Below are 12,406 nucleotides of genomic sequence, written 5' to 3' on the forward strand. Positions count from 1 at the left end.
GGAATAGAGTAGGAAATAACATTACATTCTATCGTCTTACAAACTCTTTTTGTATTTGAACAGGTTTCTAATGAAAGTTTTCTTGCAGTACGAATAGTGTGTATGAACATTTATGAAGCTTTTTAAGTAAAGGTAACATTAAAAGGCAAAAATGATGTCCTTTAAAAAAAAGTTACTCGATTCTGAACCCAAGTCAGTATTTTATTTGGTTGTGAGAGACTGTAATGATTTATAAAAAGGGTTGTAAAGGAGAAATTCGGCCACTGTTCACATATTAGAATACCGGGCAAAAACAATACCAGCTGTTTAAAATAGCTTTAGAACAAGATGATGATGATGATGATGATGAAAATTAATTTAGAATTAAAAGTCCAACAAATGAAATAATCATATTAAACTGACTGTAATTGTTATCGTGAGAATAAATTACGGCAATAAGGCCCATCATGGAGATAGTTCCAACAGTTGTCACTAGATCACAGGACAAGTGAAAGTTCAAGAATTGGACTTAATCCGGATTGCGATAGTTTATTTATGTATTTGTTGCTCTTGTTACGTCTGACATGCACTGTAGAAGATATTGCACTCAGCATTTCACAGCTGCTCAAGCACAGCACTATAGAAGTGTTGGAGGGGAGGGGGGACAGTGATACCAGCTTGGTTGAAAACTAGGATGAGTGTGGGGAGGGGACTGGTGAGTGAGCAGCAAATTTAATTATGCTGCCAACCATAGGAATCTATACTGCATACTTTGGATTTTTATGAACATCTACCACGTTTGAACTAAGTTTTCCTGAATCCATTTGTAATTGGAATGGAACTAACGTTAAAATTGGGCAAATAATCAACAATATTATATGAGGGTTGCCAGAAAGTAATGCACCACACTTTTTTTCTCAGCCGAAAACAATGCTATGAATGCGAAACGTTACGTATGTATTATTTGAAGTCTCCTGAGTGAGCGTGCAAAATTTCAGTCACTTCTGACAGATGGTGTAGATGTTGGGTAGATTCAAAATGGCATCTGTAGGTGATGTACATTACAAGCAATTTGCTGTCATTGAATTTCTCTCTGCAGAGAAAGAAACTGTGAAGAATATTCACAAACACCTGTACAAAGTGTATAAAGCATCTGTTGTTGACATAAGTACAGTTAGTCACTGGGCACGGAGGGTGAGGTCACCAGAAGGCGGTTTGGCAGAGCTCCATGATTTGCAGCGGTTGGGGAGACCATCCACAACTGTTGCACCTGACAAGTTGCAGTGAGCTGATGTCATTCGTGACTTCCACTTGTTTGGAAAAAGGATGTCATTCATGTAAGATATTTTGAGGACAATGAGGAGGTGATTCACACAGTGAAGCACTGGCTCTGCCATCAGGACAAGGATTGGTACTGACAGGGCATACAGGACCTTGTTTCGCGCTGGAGAAAGGCCGTAGAACGGGATGGAGATTACATCAAAAGTAGGGTGTGTAGATAAAACACAATTCTTTTATGTGTGTAATTCTCATTATGTTCAATGAAGAACTGTCGAAGAAAAAAAAATGCTACGCTTTACTTTCTGGACAGCCCCCGTACATTTCTGCAGGAGAGGATAAAAGCCTAGACAGAATCTAGTGGGGTACTTATGTGTTTCAAGCAGCAATGTTGTTGATGCTAAGAGTGATGTCTGAAGGGAATGAAACAAGTGTGTTAGCTTCTGGTTCTATGCACTCAATGAGAGAGTGGCAGGCAGTTAATTTGTTTGGAAACAAGAGACATTTTAATATTTTCACAACAACACAGAAGCAAAAACTGCTATGTATTCATAAAGAAAACCAGCTGTGTTCTCAGGTAAGGTAAGGTCTTATGGGACCAAACTGCTGAGGTCATCAGTCTGTTCTCAGGGCCCACTGTAATTGCAACCTTGGAAATCACAACATAGAAAGAGCCAAATATTTATGACAGTGAAGGTATAAATTTCACAGCTGTGCTATTAAGTTGGTGATGGTGATTAAGAAAAACCACCCTTTCCTTGTCTCATACAACTCTGTTCATTGAGTGTAATTGTGTATATCCATGCTTCAGTCTTTTCTGAAGTTTTAGCATGGCACACCTGTTCCTGCAAACAGTGCCACAAGTGGTAGTTAAGATGTGGCTTAGCCAGAGAATCAAAATGATTATTGAGAATTGTTGACCATGTATTATCTGGAGTAATCAGTTTTGGGTTCTTCAGCTGGCAGCTGTTTGATTGGTAACTTGATGTTTCTCCTGCACAAGTGACTGGCATTGTCAAAGAATAGATCTCAATTGGTTGTGGTGAACTGAAGTCGAGTTTGCTGGAGGAGGTTATATTTACCCAAGGCAGCATTGTTCAAAGACCGCTGTTGAAATTGTCAGACTGCCTTCTCACTTGCTACCTATGATTGTCACACTCTGCAAGACAGAAATCAAAATCCTGGTACTGTGAATGAGGACTGCAGTTGTCTTTGGCCAACATGGGGCATTCACAGATTTTTCATAAGTCTGTACAGTCTCTTTATGCCACATCTTTTGTTGTATAAGACGGATTCTGTCCTGACACCCTGGGGATATATGGCGGAAAGGCCATATCCAAAATTTCTTCTTTATAGATATCATTTCATCAGATGTTGGTGCTTTTTCAAATTCTGTGTGGTATATCTGTTGCTCCTCAGAGAGCATTCCAAGAGTTTTATCTTGTGTCTGATGTGTTGCAGCTCTTGTATTCTTAATGTGCATGTTACAATGGTATTGAACACGCACGTCTTTTGGCTGAGATGATGATTCAAGACCTTATGTAAAGACCAGTCCATTTGCCTAGGATCGTGATCATGAAGGAAAGATAACTGTTTATCTTTCATTAGTTATTTGATATATCCACGTAATCTGAAGATTTCTTCTGAAAAATCACATTTCAGAAATATCTATACTCTCTTTTATGCACCATTTATTGGCCATGCTTCACTTTCATATAGTGCTACACTCCTGTTGTATATTTGCAGAAAAGACATTCTAACATTTTTTTGTTTTATGTTAACATATTTCTCATTTTCAGAAATGTTTTTCCTGCTATTGCCAGTCTACATTTCCTTTTTGTGTTGTCAGTTATTTTGATGCCCAAATAGCAGTACTCATTTACTATCTTTAGCATGTCATTTTGTAATGTAATTCTCCGGACACAGCTAAAAACAGTTTAACTGTGATCCATTACACTTATTTTAATTTTTTTTATGTAAGTCTTATATCCTCTTTTCAAGACATTATCCATTCTGTTTGATCTTCCAAATACTTTGCCAGTTCTGACAGGCTTGAAATGATAAGGGCTCCATAAAATTTGTATTTCTTCTACCTGTCCTTTAATTCCTTTCCAGAATTCTTGTTGGTTTTCTTTAGTACTTTTTGCTTAGTACTGACTTGCACCTGTGCTCCTGATATTCAAGCAGCTGCTTCTGTTTTTCTAAAAATGTTTTTTTTTTTTCATCTATATTTCTTACAGTCATGCATGCTTTGCAATTTTCCACTCTGGCAGTTTCTTTGTATAGGTGCCTGTATTCCCATATGCCTGTCTCATTTGCTTCATGTTAAGTTGCAGATAGACACTTATGCTTTAGCTTTCAGCCAAAGCCTTCGCCAAAAAAAGGAAACACACACACACACACACACACACACACACACACACACACACACACACACACACAAGCAAGCAAACCTCACACACATGACTGCCGTCTCCGGCAGCGCAGACTGTAATATACGCACACATTCATTTGCACAAGCAAGCACAACTCTTACACATACAACCACCATCTCCATCAGGTCGGACCAGAATGCCAGCTGCTCGATGTGGCAATCATATGTGAGTGGGTTTGCTTTCATGTGTGAATGAATGTGTATGTGTTTTTCCTTTTCTGATAAAGGCTTTGGCCAAAAGCTAATTTGTGTCTGTCATTGCACTTGTTTGAAACTTACATGTCATCTTTACAGTGAGTAACAATCTCTCTCTTCCTTATACTGTCGATACTCCAACATGGAGGCTCCATTGTTTAATTCAATTTTTACTATGCCTTTATCAGCCGAACTAATACCTTGTGTTTCCAAGGATTTCTGCTGGGCCTTCCATTTTGCATAGCTTTCCACCTGCTCCTTTCACTGTTTCATCCTTTCACTGTTTCATCTCTCAAAACTACCTATTCATTTACATTGTATTCTTTTTGCTTGTTTCTGTTTGTCATTGCCTAATGTTTCCCTACAAATTGTTTACAATCTCCAGTTGTATCAATTTATTCAGATCTCATCTACTTATTTTTACATGATTGAAGACTTATGTAGGGGTTCTGTGGTACAGTTATCACTAATGTTGACAGCAAACAGTTTATCCTATCTATTATTACTGGTGAATATCTCCAGAATTTCTTTCGCAGTGAAACACAGATGCCATTTTCTTCATAGAATAGACAAGTTTTAATATTGACACAACAAATAGGTACAAAGCAAAGTCGAAAACGGCAATGTGACAAGACAATAGTTGTAGCACATGACCATTGCAACTGACTTGCTTAAACAAGAAATAGAAGTATTACTGAGCTTTCATCACATCATCCACATACACATTATAGGCAATAAGTTAGTTGGCTTGAGGGTTCAGAATAGTGACACTAGTAAAAATGTCTCCAACTCCACATTCAAAAGTAAGTCCGGTATTACACTATCAAATTTCTTTGTCAAAGATTTGATCAAAGAGTGATCAAATATTTGTCAAATATATTTGACAAAGTTCTTTGATGTGGCGCAAAAAGGGGTATTACACTGTCATCATATTTTTTGTCAAAGTTCAAGATGACCGACAACAACAACTTGTTATTAACTGCAGCAGTTGCATGTGCCACAATTGCACTGTCTGCACATGCGGAAGAGAAGGGGGGGGGAAGGAAACATACCTGGGTGAAGTCGTGGGTTTTACGACGACACGATAAAAACATTCAACAAAACTTGTTACACGAGCTTATAGTGGAGGACGTAAAGTCATACATCAACTACTTAAGAATGGATGAGCATACATTTCTGTATGTGCTCAGTGAAGTGTATCGTCATATCAAAATACACAATACTCATTCAAGAACTGCTGTATCTGCAGAAGACAGGCTCACTGTAACACTCTGATTCCTTGCTACAGGAGAGAGTTGGGTTAGGTTAGCTCAGGTCAGGTCAGGTCTGGTCTCCAATCTTCTTAATCTATTTTTGTATTCAGGGTGCCTCACGTTGTAAAGTGCCTTATCAGCTTCATACATTTCTATTAATTTTGTAGTTGTCAGTACACACCAATTGTATTTACCGACAATGTGTATAAATACACTACAGTTGACAGAACGCTGCAGCAATGCTAGTGCTCCACGTGGTAACATGTCACATTGCAGGGAACAGAAGACAAGCGACTTCTTTGATCAAATCTACAGCGAGGCCATAGATTTGATCAAATATTTGACGACATTTGACAAAGTTCCCTATTACACCATCAAGTTTCTTTGACAAAGATATTGGACAAAGAAATTTGATAGTGTAATACTGGCCTAAACATATTTGCAAAACCGAAGGAAGTAGTGGTGCTGCGTGTGTTAGCACTTCAGCAGTACTCAGAGGGGTTAATAATATGATCCGTGGCAGTAAAAAATTTATAAATGGCATTATCATTACAGCACGGAAGCACTGCAATAAATAGGCCTGAAAAGGCCGTGTGCAGAATCAAGTTTTGAAGGGCTTGGTGCTTAGTTCCTGTGTGAGCTGGGAACATCAGGTAAAAGATTTTTGGCCTAGCCGGGACCAACTACCATTTTTGTAGCCATTCGAACATGTCTTAAAGTAGCTATGTTGCAGTGCATTAAGCAAGGTTTGAACAATGAACTGGAGCTGGTGCCCAGGCAAATTGTGGAAATCAATTAATTCCTTTTGCAAAAGATTTTAATTGGGCTGAAATTAATGCTCAGCTAAGAGCACCATTTGTATTGTATGTGCAAAGTCATGCAAAAAAACATGTTTTGTGGGAGGTTTTTTAAGTATGCCACTTCTATTCTTTAACCGTGTACTAATTGGCTCAAACTTTGCACGAAGGTAGATAAATGAAAAAAGTCAATCAAATATTTTTTTATTCCATTGTTAAATACAACGGTTTAAAGTTGAGCTAAATGTAGCACGTAAAATTCGTTCCTGCATTAATTGAATGCACGGAAAAGGTTCAAAGTGAATCACATAAATAAAAAAATGCATTCTTACAATAAAATTGAAATTTTGCTTTCAAAAATCTAGCTTCACTCTGATTTTACCCGCAAAAACACATTTTTTGGTGATGTTTTTACGCATGCCACTTCTATGTTACAAAGGTGTGCGTAACGGTACAAATTTTGTAAGAAGGTAGACAAACATATGTAATTAATGGTCATCCTGTTTTGTGAAAGCTTTATTATTTGCCATGATATAATGGTCAAAAGCTGAACATAAAAACATTTCCAAACTTCAGCTCTGTCTATGAGAGTTAATAACTGTTTCTTTCTGCATGTGTACCTTAAAACTAAAGTGCATGAGAGAGTACAACTTTATGACGAGTATATTGTAGAAGTGCGTACTTAGGATATTTGACCGATAAATTTATATTTTGTGACATTTCTTTCCCTGCCAAGATTGTTGTTACTGTAGTCTTCCCAGGAGTATAAGAAGTGTAAGCAACAACCAGTGAAAGCTTGTGGGGTTTCAGCAGATGCCAGTGTAGCTTTGTGAAATAATATGTGGATGGGGACTCTTTCATTAATGTAATGCTCTCTTTGAAACAGTGAGTTGAGTTTCATTCATTGTATTTATTTAGCCTCTTTTATATGGCCTACCAAATTGCTGTACATTGTTTCCATGTAGAACTCTCCATTCCAGTTAACAAGACAATGGGATAGTCCTTAAATTTGAATTTCTCAGTAATTACTTTGTTGTTGTGAAACATGTGAAAACTTAAAATTACAAAACTTTGAAATAAAAAGACTAATTGTTGGTGATATTAAAGAATGGCTCCTTGTGAATTATCATAACAGGAACTATTTGAGTAGATATGATTGACTTAACAAATAAAATGAAAGAGACTTATGATCTGGATATTTCAGAATGTTATAAGAGAGAAAACATGAAGGGAGGAAGGAAAAGATAAATAAAATTGTTCTGATTATGATGAAGGAGAAGTTTATGTCTTATGACTAACTTGTTAGTTGGAGTAATGCTTTTGTTCCTTTTCATCATCAGAGAATCAGCCATTCAACTTGCTAACTGTGTGACTTAAATGGTAAATGAAGGAACTGCCTTCAAAGTTTTGGGTATTCGATATTGAACACCTATTATAATTTATTTGTGTGTCTTATCCCTGCCACAGTTATGTTTTTTTATCCAGACAATTCCCCACTCTTTTAATTTTGAAATAATATGTTTAACTCTTCTATTGTACCTGCAAGAACAAGTTATAACTGTCTATTGTAATCACACAGTGTTGTTTCATAAATTGCGGATTCCATAATAGAGATATTATATTGCATTTCTTTTTTTCAGACTGCCCATCACTGCAAGAGCAACTAATACATCGTACCTTCCTTGAAGAACTTGTGTTTTGGACAGTTAAGTTCGAATTCCCCCAGAAAGTTGTTTGCCTCCTCCTCAACATGTTACCTGACCCAGATTACAAGGTACTTTATGATGTACTTACTACTCTGCACTTAATACAAGCTTAAAATTTTTGTATAAATATGTAGTATATATGCCTTATGTGTCAGCAGCAACATTGAATTGAGTGGGGGATGGAGGGGGGAGGGAGGGGGGGAGGGAAAGGAGGCAGGTGCAAGACACAACAGAAAGATAGCATAGACTACTGAGGGCCCGCCCACACACACACACACACACACACACACACACACACACACACACACACCAACCACCTCTTTTCCCTCTACATCCATACTCTGAAAACCATGTCAGAGAGTATTCTTCCCATCCAGTACTATCATCATCGAAGCAGAGGCTGTTGCGGGAACCATACATAGTGGACCATAGCATGTTTCTAGATTCTTTGCTTAATATTGTTTCTTGAAACATTTTAAGGATGATTTTGCAAGATAATGTGCATCCACCTTAAAGAGTCTGCCAGTTTGAGTTTTTCAGCATTTCTGTAATGCTCTTCCAATGCTCTCCTGTCAGTCATGTGTGTGACAGTTCATGCTGCACTGCTTTGTACACATTCAGTATCTTCCATTAGTCCTGTTCGACATGGTACTACACACCTGAGTAATATTCTAGGGTAGGGTGCTTTGTAAGCAGTCTTCTTTGTAGACTTTGGGGCATTTCTCCCAGTTTTCTATAAGGGAACCAAAGACTGCCACCTGCCTTACCAACAACTGAGACTGTGATCATTCCATTCCCCAAAAAATTGTTATAACTAGGATTTCTGTGGGTTGACTGATTAAAATTGTCATCCATTGATATTGAAGCACCATATATAGGCGTCCCGAGTTGTTGACAGCTAATGAACCTTTCGGACAAAGTCCATCTTCAGCAGTAGAACACACAAGCGCGCGCGCAGCACCCCCCACTCCCCCCCCCCCCCCCCACACACACACCTACTGTCTCAGAGTGCTAGTATTGTTGGCAGAGTTGCTTGTGCTTGGTGGGGACAGGATAAAGTTATTAGGTGCAGTGTCAGGAAGCTAGGGTTGGGGGGAGGGGGAAGGACTTGGAGGTGTGTTGGTGGGATAGACATGCTTACTACTGGAGTGGCAGCAGGGAAGGGGAGGTGGGAGTCAGGAACTAACCAACTTTTAGGCCAGGGGTTATGGGACCAAAGGATGTGTTGTAGGAAGAGATCCGATCCGCGCAATTTACAAATGCTGATGTCTGTTGGAAGAATCCAGATGGCATAGGCTGTGAAACCATTTTTAAGGTGCAGCACATTGTGTTGAGTGGCATGTACAGCAGTTGGGTGGTCCATCTGTCTCTTGCACATGGTTTGGCGTGGACCATTCATGTGGACAGATAAGCTTGTTAATTGTTATGCCCATGTAGAAAGTGCCACAGTGGTGCAGCTTAGTTGGTAGATCACGTGGCTGCTTTCACAGGTGGCCCTGCCTTTGATGGGGTAGGAGATGCCAGTGACAGCACTGGAGTAGGTAGTAGTGGGGGAATGCAGGGATATGAGCCACGAGGCAAGTGGTTGGGAGCAGGAGTGATGTAGGTACAGACAAGGATACTGCATGGGTTTGGTGACCCACGAAGTACCACTATGGGAGTGGTGAGGAGGATATCCTGATTTCAGGGCATTATGACAGGTAGCCTAAACCCTACAGGAGAATGTGACGGTTACTCCAGTCCTAGGTGGTACAATGTCTTGAGGGGGAATGCTCGTTTATAGCCAGACAGTGGGTATTGGGGAGGATGGGAGAGGTGCTAGGTGAATGGAGAGACAAATCCCCCATTTCTGGACAAGATAGGGAGGGTAATTTCGATTTGTGAAGGCTGCTGTGAGACCCTTGGCATATTTCTAGAGGGACTACTTGCCATTACAGACATGGCAACTGTCGGTGGCCATGCTGTATGGAAGGGCTTCTTGGTATGGAATGGGTAACAGCTATTGAAATGGAGGTATTGTTGGTGGTTGGTAGGTTTGATGTGGACAGAGGTATTGTTGTAGACATCCTTGAGATGGAGGTCAGCATCAATGAAGGTTGCTTGTTGGTTTGAGGAGGGCCAGGTGACCAAATAGAGAAATAGAGGAGACAGTGTTGATGTTCTGGAGGAATGTGGACAGGGCACTCTATCCTCAGTCCAGATCATGAAGATGTCATCAGTGAATCACAACCAAATGAGGAGTTCAGGCTTCTGGGTGCTTAGGAAGGTTCTTGTATATGGCTCATAAAAATGTTGGCATAGGATGCTGCCATATGGCCGACCATTGCTGTACCACAGATTTGTTTGTAGGTGATTCCTCCAAAGGAGAAGTAATTGAGGGTGAGGATATAATTGGCCAGGGTGACCAGAAATGAGGGTAGTAGGTTTGGAGTCAGTCTGGCATTGAGGAATATGGTGTTCAGTAACGTCAAGGCCATTGGCACTGGGAATGTTAGCATAGAGGGAGGTGGCATCGGTAGTGACGAGCAGGGCACCGGGTGATAAAGGAATAGGAATTGTGGAGAGTTGGTGGAGGAAATGGTTGGTGTCTTTTATATAGGAGGGTAGGTTACAAGTAATAGGTGTAAGGTATTGGCCCACAAGAGCTGAGATTGTCTCCCCTTAACCTCTCTGCTGCCTAAACTCCTACATGGTTCGCAAAGTTCGTCAACCCAACCACCCATGATGCCCCATTGTGGCTGGGTACTTGAGAGAATACCTCCACTTTGATGACAGCTGCCATCATTCTTTAGTATCCTCTTCTTTGTCATGCATGCTACAAGAAGGAAGATGTGTTCAGATAATTAAGAACAGTTGAACTTTATTACTGACACAGAGAATACACCCTAACATACGTTCTGAATAGCAGCTGAACAGCTTCTGAATGAACGCAACTGAAAGAGCACGCTGATGTGATGAGACACTCTACTACTCAATAACAATTCTTGAAAGTACAGTTGAGTATGTAATTAGTCACAGTAATGAAACACTGCTGAAGACAAGGTTGTAGCTGGCCGCAGTGGTCGAGTGGTTCTAGGCGCTTCAGTCGGGAACTGCGCGACTACTATGGTCACAGGTTCGAATCCTGCCTCGGGCATGGATGTGCGTAATGTCCTGAGGTTAGTTAGGTTTAAGTAGTTCTAAGTTCTAGGGGACTGATGACCTCATATGTTAAGTCCCATAGTGCTCGAGACATTTGAACAAAGATTGTATCTGTTTCATTATCAATATCTTGGTTCCGACTGGCATGCGCTGTACTCTAATTGCCCTCGCCGAATGTCAGTGTCGAGCTCACAGACCCACTGACAAGCTGCTGAACTGTGTCTTATAAAGTCACCCAGAGGAAGCCGGGCTTGTATCACATGGTCCGTGGAGGTGGCTAACACCAGCAACAGTGGTACTGTGATGCCCCAAGATATCGAAGGTGGTGTCGCAGGCTGGGTGAGCTGCGGTTGAGTTGGTGGCCCATAAACATGGCAGCAGCCCACGGCTCCCTGCTGTGTGGGTGGTGGGTGGATCCTAAGGTGCCAGCCATGGATACCACATCCCTCTTTCCTATGGGGGACATGGCAAAGCCAAATTGCTGTATAGTTCGCAGCTGCATCATAGGTAATAGCAGAGGAAGAAGCACTTTCCATATCAAGAAGACCCATCCATACAGCAGGCCTCTCGCGCACGTCACATCTGTAGTGACAATCGCTCCCTCTCTAAATATGCCAGGGGTCTCACGGAGGCCTTCACAGACCGAAATTGCCCTCCCAACCCTGTCCCAAAACAGATCTCCCATGCCTGTCTCTCCATTCACCTACCACCTCCTACATACCAACTGTCTGACCACAAAAGAGCACTCCTCTCATGACTCAGTACCTCCCAGTACTGGAGCAACAGAATCATATTCTCTGCCAGGATTTAGACTAACTGTAATCATGCCTTGAAATGAGGAATATCCTACCCACTATCCTCCCCACCTGTCCCACAGAGGTCTTCTGCCACCTTGCAAATCTACATAGTATCCTTTTCCATCCCCACTCCACCCGTGCTCTCAATTTCTTGCCTCATGGTTCATATCCTGCAATAGACCTAGACACAAGATCTATCCCAAACATCCTCCCACAACCAGCTAATCCTGTCCTGTCACAGACATCTTCTACCCCATCAGAGGCTGGGCCTCCTGTGAAAGCAGCCACGTGATCTATAAACTAAGCTGCAACTAATGTGCCACTTTCTATGTGGGTATGACAATTAACAAGCAATATGTCCGCATGAATTGCAACCACCAAACTGTAGTCAAGAGAGAGCTGTACAATCAAGTTGCTGAAGTGAACATGCCACCCAACTTGACGTGCTTCACTTTAATGACTTTCACAGTCTGTGTCACCTGGATTTTTCCTACAAACATCAACTTTCCTGAATTGGGCAGGTACATTATATCCTCTGTTCCTCTAACCGCATGGTCTAAACCTTCACTAGTCCATGTCTGCCACACACCTACCCCCTTCCCTGCTCCCATTCCACTACTATGCACATATGTCCTCCCAACAGAGCTACAAGCCCATCATTCCTCTACCTCTCCTTACCATCTGCCCTTCCAACACAGCTTCCCAACATTGTGCCTAACAGCTGTATCCTGTACCCACCCGTCTTTGCACTCTCCACTAGGCAACATTAACAGCTTTCACCACCTATTCCTCGCTGTCGCTTGCCTTCACAACTTTGAGCCTCACC

At 41.1% G+C, this 12,406-nt stretch overlaps 1 protein-coding gene across 2 annotated transcripts in view; it reads left to right on the plus strand.

Annotated features, from left to right (window-relative positions):
- The window catches only part of LOC126252102 (E3 ubiquitin-protein ligase Ubr3), a 304,811-nt gene that overhangs the window by 57,876 nt on the left and 234,529 nt on the right, over positions 1–12,406 (plus strand). For both annotated transcript variants that reach the window (XM_049952962.1, XM_049952963.1), the window contains exon 6: positions 7,577–7,710. In XM_049952962.1, the coding sequence (XP_049808919.1) occupies positions 7,577–7,710 (134 nt within the window). The remainder of the gene's footprint in view (positions 1–7,576; positions 7,711–12,406) is intronic.

Source organism: Schistocerca nitens, chromosome 4 (genome assembly GCF_023898315.1).
Source record: "Schistocerca nitens isolate TAMUIC-IGC-003100 chromosome 4, iqSchNite1.1, whole genome shotgun sequence".
NCBI classification, from domain to species: domain Eukaryota; kingdom Metazoa; phylum Arthropoda; class Insecta; order Orthoptera; family Acrididae; genus Schistocerca; species Schistocerca nitens.